The sequence below is a fragment of the Aethalodelphis obliquidens genome, unplaced genomic scaffold (assembly GCF_003676395.1).
Source record: "Aethalodelphis obliquidens isolate GAN/ISIS:26980383/991018 unplaced genomic scaffold, ASM367639v1 scaffold70, whole genome shotgun sequence".
Taxonomy (NCBI): domain Eukaryota; kingdom Metazoa; phylum Chordata; class Mammalia; order Artiodactyla; family Delphinidae; genus Aethalodelphis; species Aethalodelphis obliquidens.
Window position 1 is genome coordinate 2954929 of NW_020838014.1, and position 26362 is coordinate 2981290.

General features: G+C 37.0%; 1 protein-coding gene across 4 annotated transcripts in view; it reads right to left on the reverse strand.

Annotated features, from left to right (window-relative positions):
• DENND2C (DENN domain containing 2C) overlaps nucleotides 1-26362 on the reverse strand; it is a 93449-nt gene that overhangs the window by 19590 nt on the left and 47497 nt on the right. For all 4 annotated transcript variants that reach the window (XM_027091021.1, XM_027091019.1, XM_027091020.1 and 1 more), the window contains exons 2-9: nucleotides 17267-18278; nucleotides 16444-16580; nucleotides 15903-16015; nucleotides 15151-15321; nucleotides 11856-11952; nucleotides 7287-7331; nucleotides 5261-5448; nucleotides 1155-1264 (exon numbers count right to left, since the gene is read on the reverse strand). In XM_027091021.1, the coding sequence (XP_026946822.1) occupies nucleotides 1155-1264; nucleotides 5261-5448; nucleotides 7287-7331; nucleotides 11856-11952; nucleotides 15151-15321; nucleotides 15903-16015; nucleotides 16444-16580; nucleotides 17267-18090 (1685 nt within the window). In that variant the 5' untranslated portion in view covers nucleotides 18091-18278. The remainder of the gene's footprint in view (nucleotides 1-1154; nucleotides 1265-5260; nucleotides 5449-7286; nucleotides 7332-11855; nucleotides 11953-15150; nucleotides 15322-15902; nucleotides 16016-16443; nucleotides 16581-17266; nucleotides 18279-26362) is intronic.

A 26362-nucleotide genomic window follows, 5' to 3' on the forward strand; every position in this document is an offset into this window, starting at 1 on the left:
TTACCATCTCATTAGAAACACTGGCAAAAAATATGCATAGATAATTTACAAAATGAAGACCTAGAGATGCCCAAGAAATAAATTCATTAACAATCAAAAGAAATTCAAATCTGAACAACATATACATATGTCTATATTTGGCCACGAATAAAGATTGGAAGGGAACATCTCAAAACATTTACAGTGCTTATCTCTGAGTAACCAGAATGCCAGTGATTTTTAATTTCTGCTTTTTATTTACTCCTCTGTATTTTTCAGACATTCTAGAATAAACACACATAACTCTTGGGGAAAGCCAACCATGGAGCAGCCAGGCCAATAAGAAAGAAGCCGCCTATGCAATTAGTACAACTGACAGCACAAAGGCTTCAGGGTTGATGGCTCAGAGATGAGAGCGGCGATCAGGCTAAACTGGTTAGGAGAGACAGGAGCAGAGTCTGGAGGCAACGTGGGGTGGAAGGGCAGAGCTACTTAGGCAACAGCTGAGGCTGTCTTCCAGCAGGTCACTGGCATGTGATATGGTTCACATAATCACGCTTTTCAGCCTAAATACATGATTCAATAATTACAGTTTTGAACAAAGCACTTATCTATTTATAAGCAGGATATAATTTTATTATATTATATATGGCTTATTAATTGAAAATAGTAATTTCCTCTAGATACTGGGAAGCAATTTCTTATAATTCCCTTCTCAATATACTTACACCTTCCAAACTACAGCCCCCTCTTCGTACAAGTTCGACAGGGAACATACAATCTGGGCTATGGCTTCTTCTAACAACTTGAAGGAGATAACAAGATGCAGACATTGCCATGTTTTATCTCTGTTTCTCAATCCCTAAGTTAAAGTCTTTTTTTCCTTTTCTGTCCACTTGGTGGCATTTCTGATTATATGTAAAGTGGAACTTTTTTTCCTGCAGAATTGGCAAATTGAAGAGACTCTCAAACTTGTTTTCCCTTTGACACTGTGTTTTTCTTTTTTGAGCTCCACATAGGAAATGTCCTAATTGTTTCTTCCTTTCCTCCCACTGCATCCTTGATCTGCCACAGAGGCCACATAGCTTCACTGCTGACTCTATCTGTTTCTCAAAGATTCTGGTTCTACTTTTGCTCGTCCAACAAATAGAAATCAGATAAAGTAGTCTATTTACCTCTTGAGTTCTGAGGTTGGCACCCAGTCCTTTGAATCAGGAAAACAAAATTTTGGGATAACTTTGAGCCTGTCTTCAATGTCTCTGGATTGCTTACAGCCATGATCACCCTGAAAAAAAATAACACAGTAAGTGACTAATATTCTATGTAAGCGGAGTATAGAAATAAACTCAGCCTGGTCTTAGGAAAAGAGGTCTCTGAGAAGTCTAGGTAGGTGTCTCAGAGTGGTTCTGTGCTATTTAATAAAACAGGAAGGCCAAGACTGGTAATCACTGAAAACATACTGAGAACTGAGTTTCTAAGGAAAAAGAATTCTGTTTTACATAGAGAGGGTACTTATGGACATCCTATAATCTGATGTAAGAGAAATGATTGAAAACAGTTTCTTAGCTAGAGGAAGAATCTTAATTCAGAATTAACATACTAGTGAGAATATTTTTATGAATCATGGGACATAAAATAAATGAAAATCTATTCTACAATATACTGATAGCAAAAACCTAGTTAGCTCAAGACACTCTCTGATCAATAATCCAAGATGTTTTGAAAAGGCAGGTGAATGTTACTTAGAAAAGATACTATTTTTAGAATCCACCCCATATATATAATCATTTTCCTTAGCATATAATCTTTGCTACCTAATTATGGGTTTGCAACTTCCTGCAAGATTTTAGCATGGAAGACCTTTTGTGCAAGTCTGGTATTGTACTTTAAAGGACAGTCTAAATTCAGTTAAACCAAAAGACATTTTAAAATTAGTATAAAAACAAGCAGATAAGTCTAATTACCATATTGCCTTCATGTAACTAATACCAATGATCTATCCTTTAATTTCTAAAACAAAACATGCAGCCATTCTGGGTCACCTAGAGATTAAGCCCTTAAGAAACGGAAAAGCACTCTAACAAAATTTTAGTTGTGTCATATTCTATTATTTTTATACTGTTAAATGATTCACAATCATCTTCATTCAAGGTTTTCCACATCAGAATCAAGAGGGGCTCAGGCAGCTCTTTCCCTCCCAGACTTATAGATGCCTAATGCACAGTAACGCCAAGTAACTTGCTTAGAGACATCCTTGAATTACTGTCACAGTCAACTGGGTCCTCATCTGGTTCCAAACCCATAATTCAGGCTGTGCTGAAAACAGGTTCAACCTCAAGATTTCTCTTTGCAAATATAAGACTGATGAACAACAGAGAAAAAAATTAAGCTTCTCTTTATGGGAAGTTTGATTCCTCGACTATCTATTTTAGACTCTTACGGTACTGTGTTACTAAACAGTGCAGTGACACTGTGCTCTCAGGCCACACTGAGGAATTTTATAAGAAATTAAACACTGATTTATTTACAGCAGGAATGTTGGTGAGGACTTTCTTAAAAAATGAGAACCCATGCAGGAAATGTCTCAGATTTCAGTTCAGTTGTGCTTCATTAGCTTTTCTTATTTTTATTTATTTATTTTTTGGCTGCATTGGGTCTTCGTTGCTGCTCATGGGCTTTCCCTAGTTGCGGCGAGCGGGGACTACTCTTTGTTGCGGTGTGCAGGCTTCTCATTGCGGTGGCTTCTCTTGTTGTGGCGTATGGGGTCTAGGCGTGCGGGTTTCAGTAGTTGTGGCTCGAGGGCTCTAGAGCACAGGCTCAGTAGTTGTGGCGCACGGGCTTAGTTGCTCCGCGGCATGTGGGATCTTCCAGGACCAGGGCTCGAACCTGTGTCCCCTGCATTGGTAGGAGGATTCTTAACTGCTGTACCACCAGGGAAGCCCTTCACTAGCTTTTCTAGTGAAACATGAAACTCAGGGTTTAAACCCAAAGTCCTAAAGTTCCTGAGCAGATAATGAGAGCAGTGGTCCAAGTAGTAAGCTGGAGGGTGAGTAAATGTCCCTGTTTAAAGGGATTACTCCTTCCCAAGGCCAGCTACATAATTTGCAGAGCACAGTGCAAGATGAAAAACTGTGAGCCCCTTGTTCAAAAAGCAGGAAAAAAAAATGTAAAATGAAATATAAAACTTGTTACTTTCTTCTGTGGTTTCTTTCTCAGCCTGCAATGGGGTTTTTGATTTTCTGCTTAATGGCATGCTCCCTCAGGCACGAGGATCCTGGAGACAACTGCAGACTCTCACAGGTGCCCAGGGACCCTGGCCTGCAATCTGGTGCCCAAGTGGCCCACCAGTTGCTGGGTTTCCCCTCGGGCCAGCTGCAGGACTGAAACTCTGTGTCCTGACTAGGGGTGGGAAAGTTGAGCCAAGGACTTCCCTTCCCATGGGCCCACTACTCCAACCCGCAGCAGCTAGGCGACCCTCAAGGGGTTGTAGCCTCCACGTGGGGACGTGCTTAGTACTTGGATTGGGGGTGGTGAAAAGGCTTGCCCCCCCAGGCCACCCACTGAACACAGGGGCAATGCCCAGGGTAGGGAAGGATCTACCATGTGTTGCTTAAGACACTTCGGCGTTAATGCTTGCCTGATCCTGACCCCCTCCATGCCTGTGCAGAGGGTGGCAGCAGTCACTGAGTGAGGATTGAAAGGGGGAAGCCAGACGGGGCCTAGGGAACCAAGGGGTAGGAGTGAGGACAACTGGAGAACCCATCCTGGAGAGGTGACAGCATACATGAGCCAAGGCTTTAAGACCTTGGCACATGCCCCACTGTCTCATCAGATCTCACTCCTCACTTACAAAACACAGATTCAAATATAAAATTATCGGGGCTTCCCTGGTGGCGCAGTGGTTGAGAGTCCGCCTGCCGATGCAGGGGACGCGGGTTCGTGCCCCGGTCTGGGAAGATCCCACATGCCACGGAGCGGCTGGGCCCGTGAGCCATGGCCGCTGAGCCTGGGCGTCCGGAGCCTGTGCTCCGCAACAGGAGAGGCCACAACAGTGAGAGGCCCGCGTACCGTAAAAAATAAAATAAAATAAAAATAAAAAAATAAAATTATTAAGAACTTCAACGGTGACTGCGGAGCAGGGTGCAGGGCCCTTGTAAGTGAGGGGCCTTGTGTGACTGCACTGGTCACATGCCCATGAAGTCAGTCCTGTTCCTTACTCAGCTTCAGCCAATTCATGCCACTTAGGAATGTAGGCTGAATGTTGGCAGTCTTTCTAGTTTCTCAGGAGAAAGCAGAAATACAGATTTTTATGTGAAATATGACTTTTAAACAAAAAATTGACAACAAAACTTTATTATTTTATCACTGTGCCAACCCAAAAAACATATCTGTGGGCTAAATATGCTCAGAGGCCATCAGTTTGTTAAGCCCTGATGTAATGATTATGCTCTTTGTATTTACTGCCACAAAGCTCAGAGCCACATGTGGGGTCTATTTTGTAAGCTCTGTGAGGGCAGGGACCAAGAAGATCTATTTCAGTTGTATTCCCAGCACCTAATCTTGGCCAATAGTAGGTATTTATGAAATATTGATTAAATAAATGAATGAATTATTTTGTGAAAAAGGTAGAGTAAATGAAATAATACCGTTAATAACAGTTACCATTTATCAAGTGTTACTATGTGCAAGGAACTGGATTAAGCACGTTACATACATTATCTCATTAAATCCTCACTAATAGGGAATAACATTACATAGTGCTTACTGTATGCTAGACACTGTTCTAAGTGCCTTATATTAATTATAATTAGCTCATTTAATCCTCACCACAACTCCACGGGGGTAGACACTATGAAGATTATCCCCCTTTGACCAATGAAGAAAATGAGGCACAGAGCAGTTCAACTGGTCCAAGTCACAGAGCTAATAAGTGGCAAATGCAGATAGTTGGCTCCCAGTCCATGCTCTGAACTGCTACCCTACTCTGCCACATTTATCACTCCTCTCATTAAGGATGAGAAAATTGAGGCTCTGTAACTTGCTAAAGGTCACTTAGTAAATAGCAGAGCAAAAGATAAAAGCCCAACTTGAATAACGAGCTTTAATTCCCCCTTGGTTGCAGCCCATGCCTGACACAAGGTATCATTAGAGTGCACCGGATCCTACAAGAAGTACAGTATTAGTAAAAGCTAACTGAGACAATAGTAAAGAAGAAGAGAGGGAATAAATACACAGAGACACAGAAACGTTCCTGGATGCCTCATAGCCTCCATGCACTTACCTTGCTAGGGAATTGTTGTATGACCTGGGGAATGTAGCTTATTTCTGATGGTTTCTTCTGTAGAGACACCACCACAAAAAGTTCAAACAGCTGCTGCTCCTGTAATTCAATTAGATCCCGCTCTAAGGTCTGGTAGTGAGGATTCCTCTTGGAAGGTTGCTGCAGTTGCGCTACGCGCTTGTAGCGACCTGCGATGAGATTACGGAGTCTTGTTTTCCTTTATAGCCCTATCTTCCCTCTAGCATCCAGAGGTCATGACCCATGCAGGACTAATCTTCACCCAGTCGTTGCTAATGAATGTTGACTAACCAATGTCTGCCACCCAGACATACTTGTTAGGGCTATGACACACTTGGAGGACAAGTGCAGATTCTCACAAGCACCTGGGGGCCCTGCAGTGGGACCGATGTTCTGTGTCCCAACCAATACCTATGTATGTCCCAACACATACTCTGTGCCATCCCATCTTTCATGGCATGACGCCAGGATACACAGAAAATGTCAGGTAAAAGCACTGGCCTGACAAAAGATGCCATTTTGGGGACCATGAAATCTTAGGTAGGGGAAAAGATCTGATAAAAGAACTGAGTCCTATAGAAGGTAAGTTCCTAAAGAGACAAGTTTGATCAAGTTAAAACAAAAACTATCCTCACATTAAAAAAATGTTCTTTTCCCTTTTCTCCTTGGCATATATTACTAATAATGGACATATACTTATATCAATAAATGGTGCTAAATGCAAGAGAGAAAAATGACATGTAAGAAGGTATCCATTAGCAGACTATTTCTCAAAAGAAAGAATTCATAGAAGCATACTATGTAAACAGTATGAGCAATCCCACCGAAAAGTGGATACCATTTATCCTTTATTCTTATTAATCTCTAAATTCTGAATAATTTGGGGTAGTCTCCACTAGGGGACATGCAGTACTTGCAGAAGAAATAGTCTAAGCATCCCAGAGATTTGCTTATGTGTCATTCTGAGCCAATGATGGAAAGACTCATCCACTAACTGTTTCGCTTTTCTTTTGAGATATGATGCATTCTGCCCCCAAAGAAGTTACAAGGTAGATCAAAATATTAAGAACACTTAAAAAATAATTTTGGAGTGCCTCTCCAAAATTATCTGGTACATTTAGTGCTCTAGGCAAACCTTCCTTACTCCAAACTCCAAAGGGCTCAGTTCAAGTCAAGAAAATTTTAGGGCCTGTTTCTCAGTAGCAACAGAACAAAATTAATCATCTTTACACATCCAAGCTGAACCTGATGATGACTTAAGTTTCACCTTCAGTCAGCCTACAGAATCAAACACCTGAAGCAATTTAGGCTACTGGTAGGAGCACATGATTATTAATCATCAGATCAGAGTATCAGACCTGGAACTGCCCTGTACTCAGCTTTGATAATTCAGGTCTCCTATTTTTTCCATGCTTCAGTTAAACAGAAATTAAATAATTTGCTGTGAAAATCCATTAGATGAAGGATACAGAGCACTATGACTGCTTGAACAAATACAGCCAAAAAAGCACAGCATCTTCTATATTCTAACAGAAAGTAAATGAATGGCACAATAATTTAGAATATAAATACCTATGAATAAGAAACAGATCAGTGTTTCCTGTCCCAATGTCAGAGATATCTAAGATACTCAAATGAATGACTATGAAAAAATCAGATATTTAATGCAAAGTATTTGCCTCAGAGAATGACTCACATACTCTGTTTTGGCTGCTGCACATATGTCTGAACGTGCAGCTCTGCCGCTCCCCTCTTAAGATGGAAGAACATTCCATCTTAAGAACTACACTGGTCTGCCTCACTCTACCATGGGAGATTTTTAATGCTGTCAAACATCTGACAGTGTACTGTTTAGTTCCCCAAATCTCAACAGGTTCTTATAATGAAGAAATCACGGACAAAGTAAAACTTCGTGTAGAAAAAACATGCTTAATCACAAAGGCAGGTGCCACTCCACCTACAACCAGGATCATCACGCGAAAGGGAGCAGCCCCACTGACTCACTCACTCTTTGGCAGATACTCGGCATCACTTTCGTACCCACAGGTTTCACCTGAAAAGAAAGAGTTTCCATTTGTACTGTCCAACAAGAACAGGCAGAAGAGGAGGACAAAAACAATGTAAAAGCTCCACAGACCTGGGGACTTACTTGGAGTAAGGAATAATTAAGGAGGCTGAGCCTTTCTCCAAACCACTTAGCTGTATCAGGGCAGGACAGGTGCAAAAAAGAATAAAAGGCTCAGAGAAGAAACTATTCCATTCCACCTTCTTCCCATACCCACCTCCCTCCTCAGTTCCCCTCTCATCCCTAATTCTAGAAATTAACAGCAGTTCACACTAGTTTTAGAAAGCCTTGATCAGAGTGGATTTTATTTCTACCTTCATATCATTGTCTTTATATTCCCAAATAAGGTATCAAAGGTAAAACACCAACCTGGCTAAACAAAAATCTCAATACGGAACAAACTATGAATTTAGATTAACAGGAAAATGTGAGGCGAAGAAAGATTACCAAGTAAGTTTATGAAGTAATATTTATGATGCCGTTATGATGCCTCTAAGCCACCTCTAATGCCAAACTAAACTGAACTTCACTCTGAATTCTTATAGTACTCAAACGGCTTTGAACTGCTCTTATTCTCCACAATTGGATTTTAAGTATCTTGAGGCTAAGATACTTTTAGCCTGTTTCTAGAAGGGAATGTTCCGTACAATACTAGGCACATTGTCAATTTACAAAAAAAAAAAAAAGAAAGAAAGAGAACAACCAAAACACAAAACAAAACATCGTGAACAGGTGAACGAAAAATTTCTAAATTAAGTCTGAAAAGTTAAAGCAAAATTTTAAAATATAAAGAAAGGGAAAAAATTTTAATATATCAGGAAAAACAAGGACTAGGAGTCATAAATGAAAAATGTATGGAAGTTTGATTGTATAAAAATGTAAAATTTCTAATCTAATAAAAATCATTAGTAAATTCAAAAGGTAAATAAACTGGGGGAATATTTGAAATCCACATTGCAGACGCAAGGCTAAGTTTCTTAATATTTAAATAGCTGTTACAAATGAATAAGTAAAAACACAGCACAACAAAAAAAATGAATAAAAGAGTAGGAAAAGACAATTTATAGAAAAAGACTGATAACTATTGATAAACATAACTGTCCAAATTCATAATTAATAAAATAAATTTAATAACTTAAAACAATAAGATACACTTTTCAACCATGATACTGGCAAAAAATAAAAAGCTCTAATAAAACACAGTATTAATGAAGATTACCAGGAAAAAGACATTTTCAAAAGCTCTTCATAGAAATATAAAGCTATTTTTTTTTTTTTTTGCGGTACGCGGACCTCTCACTGTTGTGGCCTCTCCTGTTGCAGAGCACAGGCTCTGGACGCACAGGCCCAGTGGCCATGGCTCACGGGCCCAGCCGCTCCACAGCAATGTGGGATCTTCCCGGACCAGGCCACGAACCCGTGTCCCCTGCATCGGCAGGCGGACTCTCAACCACTGCGCCACCAGGGAAGCCCAAAGCTGTTTTTTTTTAAGTTGTTAAAATCTATTTGTGAGACAATTTGTCAGCAGTTATAAAAATTTTATTTATGTGTTCTTTAAAGTATGTGTTCTTTGATTAAGTACACTGCTAGGAACTTATTCTACAGATGTATTCTTACCAACATACAAAAAAATATATAAACAAAAAATATATATTACAGCATTGTTTGAAGAAAAAAATCTATATCTATATATCTACCTATTTATAAAACTTAATTATCCACAGGTTAAATAAAATGTTAGAAACAGCCAAAATGTCTACCAGCTAAATAAAATTCTTTTACATCTATACCAAGAAATACAGTACAGCTATGTGGATCTCTATGTGTTGATACCAAAAGAGCTCCAAAGTATATTAATTATATATATTTTAAAACAGCAAGATATACAAAGTCTGAATAGTATAAAAGTATTTGGGGAGAAAAAATATTTGCATGTGCATAAGATTTTCTGGGATTAGTAGGAGGAGGTTTGGGAAACTTTGGCTTTCCGTTTTATGTTATTTTATATTATTGTAATTTCTTGCTGTGCTCATTTTAATTTTGTAATAAGGAAGAAGAGAACATAAAAACAAATACTGTCTCTTCATTAGATATGTGGGAAAGGTACACAAGACATGTTACAGAAAAAGCAGGTATTTAAATATTGTGTACTGTACAGGTTTTATAACTTCAAACTAACTACAATGACAAAAAGTATACTGGGGCTATAAAATATTGTTCAGTATGAAAGAACAAACACTGTGAGCTCCTGAGTCCTATTTGTATCCTTAGCACCAAGCACCTCTTGGGAGCCCATGAAGTGTTTGGAAAGACAAAAAAAAAAAAAGAGGGAAGGGAGGAAAGGTAATTTACCTGGAAAAGACCTTACAAAAGATCATTTAAATGGCTTTAACATATTCACATCTATGGGTTTTGACGATCTGCATTCCAAGACACTGAATGAAGGTTAAGGGGTTTATAAGCCAATAGGAAAATCTGTTGAGAATCTGTAGGGATCAAAAAAGTACTAGGTTGTCCCTTTTTTTTTTTTTTTTTTTTTTTTTTTTTTTTTTTGCAGTACGCGGGTTTCTCACCGTTGTGGCCTCTCCCATCGTGGAGCACAGCCTCTGGACGCGCAGGCCCAGCGGCCATGGCTCACGGGCCCAGCCGCTCCGCGGCATGTGGGATCTTCCCGGACCGGGGCACGAACCTGCGTCCCCTGCATCGGCAGACGGACTCCCAACCACTGCGCCACCAGGGAAGCCCTAGGTTGTCCCTTTTTAAAATGTGACTTCAACACACAAAATTATAATTTTGAAGAAGGACAATAAATCATTTTGTGATACCTGATAACTGAGAGTTAAGAACTGTTTAGGTTGCAACAGATTCGGTAAAACCTAGCATGTACTGGCAGAGCAGGTAAATATAATCATCTGGTTCTATGAGGCATTGCTGATATACAGACAAAAGCTTAAGGAGGTAAACAAAAATCTGAGAACTGTGACTACTGAGCCAGGAGATCCTCAGGCATGAGAGAAATTCCTCGGGTCCACTGAAGGAGTTGGCCACAGAGACTGAGTAAATGCATATTTCCTTTGAGCCACGCAAAAGAAAAATTTGTAGGGACTACTCCTTTTTGTGTATGTATGTGTTAGAAGTTGGCAGTTTATGCTCTTGAATTTTTTCTTTTCAATAATGATACAGTGAAAAAAAGGATTTGGCTCTTCAAAAACTTTTCTTCGAGCCAAATTTACTAAAATGTTCCTAATCCATAAAGCATTCAAATAAAATAAGAGATCGGTGATCATCTACCTAGGGTGGCATATCTGGTGAATACAGTTATCAATAGAGTGCTGTTAATACGGGAAAACGATAATGTTTTCTAAGAATTTGTCCTGGTTCCAGTGTCTTGATATTTCACAAAATTTACAATTTATAATTTATTTCCTTATCTATAAAACAATAATATTTGCTACATGCCGTTATTTAGAAAAACAATCATAATAGAGAAGAAGAAGACTTTGTGGTATCATGTTCCTTGATTCAAATTGATGCTTCCTCCTCTGGCTCAGCTTCTTCCTCTGTAAAATTAGGACAGTCCCTACCTCCCAGTGTGGTCATACGTTATACACCAGATAAAGTACATAAAGAAACTATTACTTCATTCAGTAAATGGTAGCTATTATTATTAACAATAACCAGAAGTATTTCTTCTACAGAAGAGAAGGCTGAAATGCTGTAATAATTGCTTTTGAAAATATGAAAACTCACATTTAAAATGGTGATGAGATGATTTTAATCATCACAAAGTAAGAAGAAAGAGTCTTGAATTATTGAACGGGGAAGTTTATTTTCACATAGTAATTGTTAGAATGAAGAAGAGATTTTCAATGAAAATGAAGAAATTTCTGTCTTTGGAAGTCTGCAAAAATATGAAATATTCTTTTCTGGTATGACTTGGCTGTTGCTTCTCACTTATGAATCTCACAGACAAAAATTGCTAAACTCTACACATCCTTTGCCAGACAACCAAGTTGTAAAGAAGATTCTACAATAATAATTCACTACAGATGTTGAAAGTTTCTTAAGACAATCTAAGTTTTATCTAGGCATCTGAAGAATAAAACTACTGAACTTATTAGATGACTATAGGTTGAATACCACATACATTCAGTATATATATACTTAATATTTTCATTTCAACACTGAGAGAGTCTATACTGACAAAAGACTATAAATCAAAGTAGTACTACATAATAAGGATGCAACCTGTCCATGAAAATTAGTCTCATTGGTTTATAACTATTTTTTAATTTATTTACTTATTCATCCAATAGTTATTACTTGGTACAGAACTAAACAAAAGGGATTTGAGGAAGAACAAGAAATAATCCCTTAGCCTAAAGAAGTTTTATGTTTAAGTGGGATAGACAGGAAAGTAAACCAAAAATTATAATTCACATCAAACATTAAATTATTTAATGATTTGCCCCTCATATGCTAACAGCTACGGACAGTTGGAACAATTCTTACCTTTAGAGGGAGGTACGTCTTTTCCAGTGTAAGGGTGTAACTTTACCCTCTTCTTCCCTCTCTTAGATTCAAATATATCATCTATTTTCAATACAAGCTGAAAAAAGACCAGAAAAGTACAAGCTAAAACAAACAGCAACAAGTTTTGCAGCTTGATATTAACTTATTAGTGATTCTCGTTCAGAGAAAGATCCATTTTATAAATAAAAACCTTTACATTTTTCAATTTTGAATCTAAAATTATGTTTAGTAAGATGATATGCTATTCTAATACATACTCCATTTAACATGGGTAAGAGAAGTGGGAAAGGATATTTCCTTTCCAGAGGAAGTTTAGCACAGGTTCTTAGAGAGATTGCTTGTCATTCCATGTCACAACATGCAGGAAATCTGGCTACTGCACTCCATATATTGACCAAGCCTTACCAATGGACTCAAGTTTTTGCGAGCCCAGAGTAGGAAGTGGGATATTTACTCACTTGTAAGGCAGGGTGAGGCACAGTTATGTCTGCTCCCAGGAATTTTTGCAAAGAGAGGATAATCACGCTTAGAAAGCTTTAGTCAAAAGGAATACTCCTTTGCTACTGGGAGCACTAATATTATAATTTATTTTGGAAACGTCATAAAAATAGGAGATTCTCAAATATGCCCAAGTACAAAACAATGTTCCATTTAATATGCATTATTCATTAAAATTCTTTCTTTGCTTCTGGGAAGTATGTATAAAAGAGACAGACAGACAGACTGGGCTTAAAAAAGAGAAAAGAATGAAAGCTGATCAACAGCCACTTTTAAAAGGAGAAATTGATTAGTTTTTCTATGTATATTTTTCTTAAAATTCCAAACTTTTTCTTAACTATCAATATTGATTTAACATATTTAATGCCCAGAATTACAGTTGTTAGGAACATTATATAATATGATAACCAACAAAGTTGCTTGAGAAAAATGTTCTTGTTTTTTCCTTTGTCCTTGTTTCTCTAGCAATCCTGGCAATCCATAGGCAGTGAATCAGTCCACTGCAAGAAAAATAACATGTGAGAAACATGTGCTTCCAATATGCAGATTATTCCCACATTTTTGGATGAGTTTATTCTTTTAAAGATTTTCATAGCTATAATTCAAGTGAAAAGTTACCAATATTCTTAAATATTAGCATTATTTAAAAAAATAAGAGAATCCAACATAAAAAGGTATTGCTAGGGGCTATAGGAAAGATGTATGAGAGTAAACATGTATTTTGGATACATAAGGACCAAAAATAGTAGAATTATTAATGTGTATTTGAAAAGTATACCTAAAAGTATACTCAAATGTTATAAAGAAAAGGGAACTATCTATTCTAGAAATATGAGATAAAGTAATAAAATTTAAATTTTGATTATGAGCTAGGAGCCTATAATTACCTTCTAGTTACAGGAAATACTGTAGAATAGTTTTCCTAAGAAATGATGGAAACCATATTGCTGTACACACTTGACACAAACAATATAAAACATTAGGAAATCTACTCTAGCAAACAATCCCACACAGATTGCCACAGCAGAGAAAGAAAGGAAGGGTAGGGAAGAGGCATATGGACTAGATCAGTTACTTTCAAACTATGAAACCAGTTTCCCTTCCAGAGATAGCTCTAGTCATCAAAGAGGAAATAAGTGAAAACTGCTTTCCTCATGGAATGTTGTTCCCGAAGATAGTCCAAAACCAAAATTTGTATTGCAAATGAAACATCCTAAAAGGATTTAATCCAAGGAGGGTCACAGGTAGAAATGCTAACAGTCTGTTCCTGCCTGACAATCAAGAATTCATCACCATTTTTCTCTTCCCCACTTCTCAAGAAAACCTTTGGGAAAATATCCAAACAGGAAAAGTTGGATCATCTCACCTATAATCAGAAAGAGAACAGGCTTTGAGTACTCAAGGGATCCACAGTACATAAAATACTGAGGCATGAAATCAAAAGCACTGCAAATATCCTTGGGTCTCATTAAATTCCACAATCCATAATTTCTAAATATTTGTTAATGCTATTCCAAGAACCACATCTTAAATACAATTCCTTATGTGTTTGTGTTCTAGCCCCTGTGAACGCATGATCTGCTGTTTCTGGAACATGTGGGAGGCTGCTTTGTTGTGCCAGCAATTCTTTTTTTTTTTTTTTTTTGGAAGTATAGTTGATTTACGACGCAGTGTTAGTTCCTGGTATACAGGAAAGTGATTGTTATGCATTATATATACATACATCCTGGAAATTCTTTAAACCTCTGATTTTTAAGTAGTCCTCACCATACACAGGAGAATAAACACCTAAAGATTTTTTTTTCCAGAGAGATCAGTTGAGTGCTTTAAAAAAAACTCTGTGTCTTTAACACTTCACATATTAAAGAGGGAGGGGCAGGAAATGGATCAGAAGAATTAAAGTAACTGTGGAACAGAATATTTCCCAAGGAACCAATCAGCAGTTACTACACCAAGAAACAGCTATGACTTTTGTTCAGTGTTAAAATCAGGTATAGAAATCATGTGCTAAATGAATATAGCTAATTCAGATGGGATTAAAGACAGGAATACTATTTAAATGATTTTATTTCTGCATAGTAATCCTGAAAACATTCTGAATTACAGAACAAAATAACATAAACAGTTTTTAAATATTTTCATGTAATTTCTTAAATGTCTCTCTTAAAAATATATATATTACAAATAATCCAAATTTCTTTATTTTGGTTCAGTGGCTCTCACTGAGATGATTTACAGACTTATTGCCTTTTCTCCCTTGAGAGAGAAGTCATTTATTTAATATAATTGGCAAAAATTTCTTTTCCCAAGTAATAGTAAAATTTCTTTTTTCCTTCCTTTGAGTGGACATTTTTGGCATATACTTTGTCATTACCGAAAATTTGTAAACTCAGGCACAAAACTGAATTAACTTTGGCTGTTATACAAATAAGTGAGAACAACACTGATGCAAGCTTACTAGAAGGTCCTTTTACATGAGGTTCTAGGGCTTCCTTCACACCGGCAGCTGATTTTAATGAGAACTAAGGTAACTAGAGTGAAGCCCTCCATCTAAAATCAATTTTCCAAATCCACACACACACACAAAAACCTTGGCAAAAGCCATTCATGCATTTTTCTTGCATGAGCAAAAACTTAGCTTAAGGCTGCTTTCCAAATCTTCTAATTCCAGTAGGTCAGTTCTAACCTATTATTCGTTTCAGTCTAAAGTTTATTTATTTGCATTTGTGGAAATGCTGAAGTAAGAGTTGAAGAATCAAAGTACTGGAGTTCTTACCCTTGGAAGATTTTTCCTTTTCCTGTTTGCAACTTCTCCAGCTCGGAAAAGCTTCCATTCAGTTAAAGTGACAGGCAATGTGGTATCCTTTGTGAGCTTTGGCCATAAATAAACTTGTGAGTTCTTCGGTTCCATAGTCTTCCGGTGAAGTAACTGAGGTTTGGGAGGAAGCTAAAACAGAAGAGGCACTGCTAAGGTAAGATCATCTAGGTAATGCCTGTGTTCTCAAAGTCAAAGCTATCCCCCCAAAATATTTATCTTTCCTTTAAAATCATCTAAAAGAGGACACCGTAATTTCTTTTTCACTGTTTGTAAAGAAGTTTCTTGGGTTTCTAATCCAAGTTCTTCTACAACAGTGTAATCAAATTTCCAGAAAACAATAGCTCAGAGTCCTCATTAACTCAAGGCAGCCTTTGCTTTCAGGGCTGGTGAGTGCTTGCAGGGACCAGACAGGTAATTTAGGCCACAGGTTGATGTGAGACTATTACAGTGCTGTGGTAACTATAGTGAACTAAAAGGTTTATGGTCTGTCTAAAGGTGTTTGTATTCAAGTCTTCTCAAGCGCTAAGAAAACAAACAAAAACCCCTCCCCAAAACCAAAAAAAAAGTTTTGTGCTGCTCCCCCCAAAATAAAACAAAGAACAATAAACCAACATTTCAGTGCCTCTTAGTTTTGGCCCTAGTTAAACCATTTTAACCTTTTTGTAGGATCATAAATAAGATTCTAATATTTTCTTATTCTCTGGTTATACCTTGTGTGCTTTGAAAGCACTTTTAGGGGGTGGTAGCTTCCATGTTGAAAGAGACCTCCACATGGGCAAAGGCTGCACTGGAATATCTTCATATGGATTTTCTTTGGTGGGATCTTGAAAAATAATGAAAAAAAAAGTTTAGAGGAACATAATTAAATGGGAACACACCGACTACACTTAAAAGGAAAAGAAAGCAAAAACTGACTAAATATGTTCAGCTTTCTACTCTACATTGCTGTAGGGATGTAGGTCTCAAAATCAATGGTACTTTAAGCTCACAAACCACTGAGACGTCCAACCAACCTCAAAGAATTCTCAAAATACCATACTACACACATCTACTTCTGAACTGAAGAGTCCAATAAACTAGTTGTAAAATCCATTAGAGAATTAAGGAATTTATACAACAAAGGTTTCAATATTAGAAAGGAAAATCTAGAGCAAGACATGCTTGATTGTAAAAGAAAATAACATACTCTAGTTAAGGGCTCCACCAACTACATACTCACTAAATTTAATTGCAAAGTTTGGGGACACCTACATATGATATCCTCATAGATATTGTCCTCAGACTGTGTGTAATAAAGTGCTGAGCCAGAATTTCTTCTAAGTTCTTCACGAATCTTCCGTGAGTTCTGATTTCGAAAGTGCTGAATGTCCTCAAATTCAAAGGATTTCCTTAAGAAAGGAGATACATTTTAAAGTTGTATCTTGTAAAACTCTAGTATTCTTTATATTGGTATGATAGACACAAATTGATAAGAAAAGAACTTAGTGTACAAAATTACAAAGGTGTTTTATCAGATACCTAAGAATAATAAATTAGGCTGATGCCCTAATACACACCATGAGAAAACTGGAGGCTTTTAGCCAATTACATTCATGTTCTTCTTTGGGTACTTTATTAAATTCACTCTGTAATAAAAAGTGAGGCTAATGCCAGCATGTCCTAAATGAAGTAGAAGAAGGTACTTGCTTCCCTATACATTGTTCTTTTCTTTTTTGGCCGCACCGCATGACGGGTGGTATCTTAGTTCCCCAACCAGGGATCAAACCCATATCCCTTGCATTGGAAGCATGGAGTCTTAATCACTGGACCGCCAGGGAAGTCCCCTATACATTTTTAAAGATATAAAATGGAAGTTTTTCTACAGTACTTATGTCAGTAGATTGTCCTGGATATTACCTATACTCCTACTGTTTCGCTTATATGTATTTTCCCCTTGGGTTAATCAACATCTGTATAATCAAATTATAGGTGTAACCCACACATGGAAATGGAAATTGGTTTGAAAAGGAAACAGAAGCTCAACAGTTCTATAAGGAAAATACTTAAAATCATTACCTTTCAAATAAAAACATACCTTTTAGATCTCCCTCTGATTTTTCTGCCATAGTTCTTTGGTTCAGGTTCCTGAGAAGAGGCTAAAGAGGGCTCTGTACAAGAATTATTTTCACAGTATTTTCTGTCACAGTTTCTTTCTTTATATGGCATATCACCAGATTCAGATAAATATCTGAATGTCCTACGAGGTTTTGGCAAAGGATTTATAGAAGGTCCACATTCTTGTCCCTCAGGTTCAGAGTAAATGTTTTCTAAGCTCTTCGTTACTCCATATGAACTAGCCAGACCTCTGAAATTCAGTTCTTTTTCTGAAGAGTCACAATGTTCTAAAGCTAAATTTAAGACTTTATCTGGGGGAAGTGCTTCTATTTTCTTCCACAATATCTGTGAGGTATAGAAATTTCCTGGAGGTAATGAAGTCTCTGGATCCAAAACTTCTTTCCAGCTTTCAGTTTGTTTGGCCCGAGAACATACCCAGTTGGATCCTGATTCATTTTTAAAGAAATGTGTATCATCATACTCACGTCTCTCACTTTCATCCTCACTTCGATTGTGGCTTTTGGCATCTTCATTAATACCCTGATCAACATTTTGAGAGTTGGTGACATCCAGCTTTTTGCTCTTTCCCTCAGCAACAGGATTTCTCTTAAGAAGAATCTCTTGATTACAGTTATTATATCTCACTCCAAAGTCCTTTGGATCGCACTTATCTGGATTAGATTTACCATTAGTTCTTCCTTCCCACTGAGAAATTTTTTGTTTGATGTTTTTGCAGTGGCTTCTTGATAGTGTATGAACAGCAGAACGAGAAAAACCAACATCCATGTTCCCAGTTGGGTGCATGACAAGTGATGAATTTTACTGAGGTTCCATTACAAGTAACTGTGAAATACTATATTCTTTATCCTGTCAGTTAGAATCCAAACAATTCCAGCATTTTCCTTTCATCTTTAACTTGAAAATGTTTTAAAAAGAAAAATTCTGATCATCAATCCTTGTTGAAAATGGCTACAACTTTATCTTGAATAATCCTATTAAAATGAAATGAATATGTTAACACAGTTTTATAATTTCCTAATTTAAACTCCACTAAAACACTGCCCACCTATCCCTAAATAAGTCGCTAACATTTCATATGTAAAGATGTACCTGTCATCCATTAAGCAATTCAACCTCATAAAGGCATTCCTAAGAGGGTGGTATAATATTACAGAGAAAATATTACTTAATGGTATTTCTCAAATTGTCTGCTTTAACATTCTGCATATTTAATTTCCTAAAGTTAAGTAGAATGAGGTTTTATAAGAGATTACACATAGTAGTATACAATATTATTTTGTGATAAATCAATTCTTTACAAAACCTTCTGTTAATGAAACAAGGACCAACAGAGTATTATAAAAAGCATACAGAAATACATCTCAAATAACCAAAATAACCAAACAACCAAAAAGTTTATGATTCATAAGTAATTTAAATAACCACAGAAACAAAAGTCAATATTTTTTACATGAACACATCAAAATCCAGAGGAAGAGCCAGTTAGTCTGGAAACACACCAATAGCTGATTTCCTTCTCCAGTGCTACATTGAGATAATATTAGCTCATCACATACCCTTATTTCAACTTTACTATTAGCAACACAGAATTCCATACACACCACTGTCACTAAAGACAATCCAAGGTGCCATTAACTATCAGTTACTTTGAAATGTAATAACCTATTTTGTCACTGACCGAATTTTCCACATCTCTGCCACCACACACTTGACCCAAATCAGCAAAAATACTTACAGTCACATCCCTTCCTTTCACATAGAGGTTTCACTCATTTAGGCCCATTAACTGTTTCCTCAAATGCAAAATTTGGCAGAGAACTTTTCCTGTCAACTGAGTAAAGACCTGATCTCAAGTTCTACTGTATACTGTTTAAAAATAGCAACTGATTCGATACTTCCTGAGAAAGGGGTCATCCTTCCTTGAGCTTTGTCTGTGTGTCCTTGATTAACAGGCAGGAAAATGTCTTGGCCCAGCTCTGTCAGTGTAGCTGACCAAAACTGATACATACACCACACACACACACACACACAATTTATTCTAGGCAGAGCAACTGCTAGTCAGGACTACCATCAACTTTCAATTGTTTCTTCAAGTTTGTAGGAAAACCAGGTTTGCTAGCAAATAAACTTTGATGAGGGTCTTATGCAAAGAAAATCATTCTAAAAAACCTTAAGAAATTGAACTCATGAGTGGAAAAAACAAAACAAAGCACCCAAAATATAAAAGCTGTTGGGCAGAACTCTTCACAAAAGACTAATGCATAGAATTTGAACATCCAATCAGCTTCTACTGCTCATTATTAAAACTCTGAAAATCCTTTATACTAGTTTCTGATGTTTACAGAGAATTCCTAAGGATTTTAAGGTGTTCTTCAGACTCAGGTTTTCTTCACTACAGACAAGATAGGAGTATTTTTCTCTCTCCTGGGAACCTAGTCAAGGTTTTTGGCAGTCCCAAACTCTTTCATTACTCTTCCCTTGTTAATGTGTTTTAAGTATGAAGGCGTCAAACTGAGAAGAAAAAGATGAAAATTGCTTGGGCTAAAAAAAAAAAATGTTTAACTTGAAAAGAACTGGCAACAAATGGCTTAATCTATGGAATTCACATACAAATATAAGTGATGTGTATTCATGGTGTTTCAGTGGCAAGAGAGTAGCATAGCAACATGACACTCCTTAAATCTAGGTAGGTATTATGAAGAGAAATGCTACTTTCTCCTAACTATGTATTAATACATTGCAGCTTTTAAAAAATGACATATTATTTCAAAACCAAAAAGTTTTAATGCATTCTAATTAGATCAATGCCTATATTGATATTATAATCTGTCTTTATACATGATTGCACAGCTCCAATTTTTGCCAAATTAAACTCTTTATAATGTGGCTTGCCTATTCTTATACATAAGTTGTGATTCTGTCCTATCCAAAAAATAAGAATCACCAAACCAAGAGTTGCCTGTTTTTTCCTTACAGGCATCTCACATCTAACTGTCCTTTTAGTCTAATTAAATTGAGTCACTTTGCTACCCAGCACCTCCTCCCCTATGGCTCTCCTAGCCTGCAAGATTCTTTATATCCCATCCTTCACCTCTAGTTTCTTGCCTTGACCTCCACTATCAGTAGACATTCTAATCCCTATGTGCTGGCCCAGTGTTCAAGTCCTAGATCTCTCCAAGCTTCATCTTTTGAAAGCTCCCTAAAGCCAACTTATTCACATATTTGCCCCTAGACACTGCTTTCTAAGCCTTGCTTCAACAGTTCTCACAGAAACGCAGATTGAGAAAATATAACAGCTTCAATAATTTTTAAAATTTTGTTTCTTCTCTTAATACTAAAAATGAGTCAAAAGCTTCTCCAACTATTAAAAACTATTAAGTCAGGCAGGACTCACACGAAGAGAAGCTACAGCTCACGATAACCACAATGGGCAACCTCAAGAGAAGAAACCAGCAACTCAGTTCCTCGGGTGGGCAAAAGAAGTGTAAATGTGAAAAACTAAGCATGATTTTAAAAGTATAATGAAACAGAATGCTTGGAGTAAAGGCTACTAATCAATTCTTTTTTCCTACTCTTTGTTCCCAAAGAGGTGATTCTTAATCATGTCCTTTTGTTTTTACAGTAAGTCCTCCATATACAAATGAGTTCCATTCTGAGAGCACATTCGTTAAGTACGATTTGTTCGTAAGTCCAGCAAAGTTAGCCTAGGTACCGGATTAACACAATTGGCTATATAGTACTGTAACAGGTTTATAATACTTTTCATACAAATAATGCATAAAAAAAAACAAAAACAAAAAATAAACATTTTTAATCTTACAGTACAGTACCTTGAAAAGTACAGTAGTACAGTACAACAGCTGGCATACAGGGGCTGGCATCTAGTGAACAGGCAAGGAAGAGTTACTGACTGGAGGAAGGATAGGAGGTGGGAAATGGTAGCGGTGAAGGATCGTCAGCAACAGGAGACAGAAGGCAAACTGCAAGTTCACTCACACCTGATGATGGTGGCACAGGTTCTGGTTCCTTGCTGGATTCAATTCTATCTACCCTCTTGAAAAAACAATCCAGTGATGTCTGGGTAGTAGCCCTTTTTTTCTTGTCATAGATGACACGGTAGCACTGGATTGCATTCTGAACGGCTGCTTCAACTTTTGTGTACTGTTCTATGTTCGGGTCCTGTGTCTCAAAAACTAACAGTGCCTCCTCAAATAAAGAAAATCCCCTTGCCATTTCCTGCATCATGAATCTCTTTGGTTCTTCAGTTACTTCCTCCTGCTCTTGTCTCTCTTTGTCCTTTCTCTGGGCCCCCAGTTCCTGGTCTTTTTAGCAGTACCAGCTAGATCACCACTGCTTTTACCCTTGCTTCTGGACATCCTGGGCTTGAAATAAAGATACTGTACTACTGTACTCTATACAGTACTGTAAAGTACACAAAAGCACAACCTCTTGTAGAGGATGCATGCACGTGACAATGTACACCAGACACGTGAACTAACTTACGTGACTGGACATGTGAACACACATTCGCATCTTTGAAAGTTCGCAACTTGAAGGTTCGTATGAGGGGACTTAAACTTGTTTTCTATTGCTTTTCTGAGTATTTACTTTCATCCAAGATATACAGCAACTACAGTTTATCAGCTTAAGATGTAATTTATAGTATAACCTAACACATATAGGATTCTGTGTTCTTAGCCTTTTAAAAGAAACCAATCTAAATCCATTCAGGTAAGTGAAATTCCCTTTAAGAAAGAGAATATTAACGTTCTATTTTACTGACTCAAGTCTATATAAGGAAAGTTTCTCACTCCAAATCCTTTAAAATATTTTATTTGATTAAGTATAATCTGGACAAATAGGAAGAATTTAGAACATTCTAAAAGTTGACTTAAAAACTGATGAAAGGATATACTTTTAAATGGTTAATTTTTGTTATGTGAATTTTACCTCAATTAGAAAGAAAACAGATGAAAGGGACCGAGAAGACTCTCGCTTCTGGTATGATAGAAAAATTGGACTAGACTTGCCTTCCCAACATAAAAAACTATAAAACTGGACTTATATGTAAAATAAATGCTTTTAGATATTGAATAACAGCAAAGGACTGTGATCCCTGAAAGAAGGAAAACAAATGAAGTGGGCACCAAGATGGCCCAGCTTTCACCCAGGAGGCTCTTTTCAGAAAACAGCATAGAACATGGTAACCATGCTGAGTTAAGGATAAAGAGACCAGAGTGTGGAGGGGCAGAGGCAAATACAATCTTCAGGGTACAGTATCAGAAAGGAGGGAGCAACACAGAAGAGAAGCTCCAGAAATCTACATAGGATCTACTTGAGTCTTGGGCTGAATACTAAGCTGGTAAGGTATAAGGTAACACTGTACGAGGCTAGACAACATATTACTGGGAGAGAAGAGCTAATGGAACCCTGTAAAGCTGACTAACACCCAGAGTTAACAAAGGTCTGGGAAATGTTCAACTTCCAATGATCCTCACAAGGGAGGCCTTGTCAAACACCTGGGTAATTCAGTAGAAACAGTAGGAGGTCACGGCTTGCCAGTGGGACTAAACTAGCCCTAGAGTGAAGGCTACTTTAGAACCACCACAAAAAAAAACTTTTCAGAAGGATCAAGTTGATTCATAAGTAATTTAAATAACCACAGAAACAAAAGTCAATATTTTTTACATGAACACATCAAAATCCAGACACACCACAATGTAACATTTACAATGTCTAGCATCCAATCAAAATTACTAAACATGCAAAGAAGCTTGAAAATGAGACCCATAATCAGGAGAAAAATCAGTTAACAGAAACTGAAGCAAAAATGACAGACATGATACAGTTGGCAGAGAAAGACTTCAATTCAGATATTTTAAATATATTCATAAACTTAAAACAAAATATGAACATAATGAGTATAGAAATAGAAGACATAAAAAAGAAAACAAAGGTAACTTCTGGAGCTTAAAAATACCCCATATGAAAAGAAAACTTCACTGGATTGTTTGAACAGCAGATTTTAGATACTGCAGAGTAAATGATCAGTGAAGTTGAATAAGTAGTAATAAAAACTGTCAAAAACTAACACAAAAACTGAAGCACAGAGAGAAGAAAAGAGTAAAACAAAAGTCTCACTGGGACAATATCAAGTGGTTTACCTTACATATAAATGGGAATCCCAGAAGTGAGGGGTTGGGAGGCAGGGAACAAATATTTCAAGAAATAATAGCTGAAATTTTTCTAAATTGGATGAAAACTCTTAACACATAGATACATGGGGCTCAACAAATTCCAAACAGGATAAATATAAGGAAAGCCTTACCAAGGCAAACCATAATCAAGTTGCTGAAAACTGGTGATAAAGAGAAAATTCTTAAGAGCCAAAGGAAAGAATATACATTACATATAAGAACAACAAGGTAAGTCAGAAAACAATGGAAAATATTTAGAGAATTCCTTGGTGGTCCAGTGGTTAGGACTCGGTGCTTTCACTGCCGTGGGCCCGGGTTCAATCCCTGGTTGGGGAACTAAGATCCCACAAGCTGTCCAGAACAGCAAAAAAAAAAAAAAAAAAAAAATTAAAGTGCTAAGGGGAAAAAAAAATCTGTGAAATCTAGAATTCTAGACATATCCTTCAAGATGCAGGTGAAATAAAAACATTTTCAGTTAAACAAAACTGTTGTGAATTTGTTAACAGCAGACCTGCACTTAGGGCCAGGGACATAATTTGCGGGTCCCAGGGCATACTGAAAACATGAGGCCCCTTGTTCAAAGTGCTTTAAAGGTACATATGAAGCTTTTCCTTTTTCTGCAGTCTTCTTTTCAGCTTATCATGGCATTTTAAATTTACTATTTAATGTTTTATGGGAAAAAAATTTTAATTTAAATTATCAGCATGAGTTTTACCATTCATCTATATATTGTGCAATATCATTTTAAATGCAAATATCAGAGCGATACATGGAACATTTACCAATAGACCATACATTGGGCCATAAAATAAGACATGATAAATTTAAAAGGACTGAAATCATTCTGAGGATGTTTTCTAACCCACTATGGAAATGAATTAGAAATCAGTTCCAAACCAAAACGAAAATCCCCAAATATGTGGAAATAAATGTTTATATTACAAAAGAAAAAGCTTAAAAACAATGAATGATGATACTATTTCTTGGTGTTTTAAATTGGAACACCTTTTACCCTGTTAAGTTTCAAGTTATATTTTATCTATTTTTAAAATTTAATTTTATTTATTCTTTTATATAGCAGGTCCTTATTAGTCATCAATTTTATGCACATCAGCAATTGTCAATCCCAATCGCCCAATTCATCACACCACCACCACCACCACCCCGCCGCTTTCCCCCCTTGGTCTGTCCATACGTTTGTTCTCTACATCTGTGTCTCAATTTCTGCCCTGCAAGCTGGTTCACTGGTACCATTTTTCTAAGTTCCATATGTATGCAATAATATACGATATTTGTTTTTCTCTTTCTGACTTACTGTACTCTGTATGACAGTCTCTAGATGCATCCACGTGTCTACAAATGACCCAATTTTGTTTCCTTTTATGCCTGAGTAATATTCCACTGTACATATTTACCACAACTTCTTTATCCATTCATCTGTCGATGGGCATTTAAGTTGCTTCCATGACCTGGCTATTGTAAATACTGCTGCAATGAACATTGGGGTGCATGTGTCTTTCTGAATTATGGTTTTCTCTGGGTATATGCACAGTAGCGGGATAGCTGGATCATATGGTAATTCTATTTTTCATTTTTTAAGGAACCTCCATACTGTTCTCCATAGTGGGTGTATCAATTTACATTACCACTAACAGTGCAAGAGGGTTCCCTTTTCTCCACACCCTCTCCAGCATTTGTTGTTTGTAGACTTTCTGCTGATGCCCACTTTAACTGGTGTGAGGTGATACCTCATTGAGTTTTGATTTGCATTTCTCTAATAATTAGTGATGCTGAGCAGCTTTTCATGTGCTCCTTGGCCATCTGTATGTCTTCTTTGGAGAAATGTCTCTTCTGCCCATTTTTGAACTGGGTTATTTGTTTTTTTAATATTGAGCTGCATGAGCTGTTTATATATTCTGGAGATTAACCCTTTGTTGATTTGTTTGCAAATGCTTGTAAATACTTTCTCCCACTATGAGGGCTGCCTTTCCGTCTTGTTTATGGTTTCCTTTGCTGTGCAAAAGCTTTGAAGTTTCATTACGTCCCATTTGTTTATTTCTGTTTTTATTTCCATTACTCTAGGAGGTGGATCAAAAAAGATCTTGCTGTGATTTATGTCAAAGAGTGTTCTTCCTATGTTTTCCTCTAAGAGTTTTATAGTGTCCGGCTTTACATTTAGCTCTCTAATCCATTTTGAGTTTATTTTTGTGTATGGTGTAGGGTATGTTCTAATTTCATTCTTTTACATGTAGCTGTCCAGTTTTCCCAGCAGCACTTATTGAAGAGACTGTCTTTTCTCCATTGTATATCCTTGCCTCTTTAGTCATAGATTAGTTGACCATAGGTGCATGGGTTTATCTCTGGGCTTTCTATCTTGTTCCATTGATCTATATTTCTGTTATTGTGCTAGTACTATATTGTCTTGATTACTGTAGCTTTGTAGTATAGTCTGAAGTCACGGAGTCTGATTCCTCCAGCTCCGTTTTTTTCCCTCAAGACTGCTTTGGCTATTTGGGGTCTTTTGTGTCTCCATACAAATTTTAAAATTTTTTTGTTCTAGTTCCGTAAAATATGCCATTGGTAATTTGATAGGGATTGCACTGAATCTGTAGATTGCTTTGGGTAGTAGAGTCATTTTCACAATATTGATTCTTCCAAACCAAGAACATGGTATATCTCTCCATCTGTTGGTATCATTTTTAATTTCTTTCATCAGTGTCTTACAGTCTTCTGCATACAGGACTTTTGTCTCCCTAGTTAGGTTTATTCCTAGGTATTTTATTCTTTTTGTTGCAATGGTAAATGGGAGTGTTTCCTTAATTGCTCTTTCAGATATTTCATCATTAGTGTATAGCAGT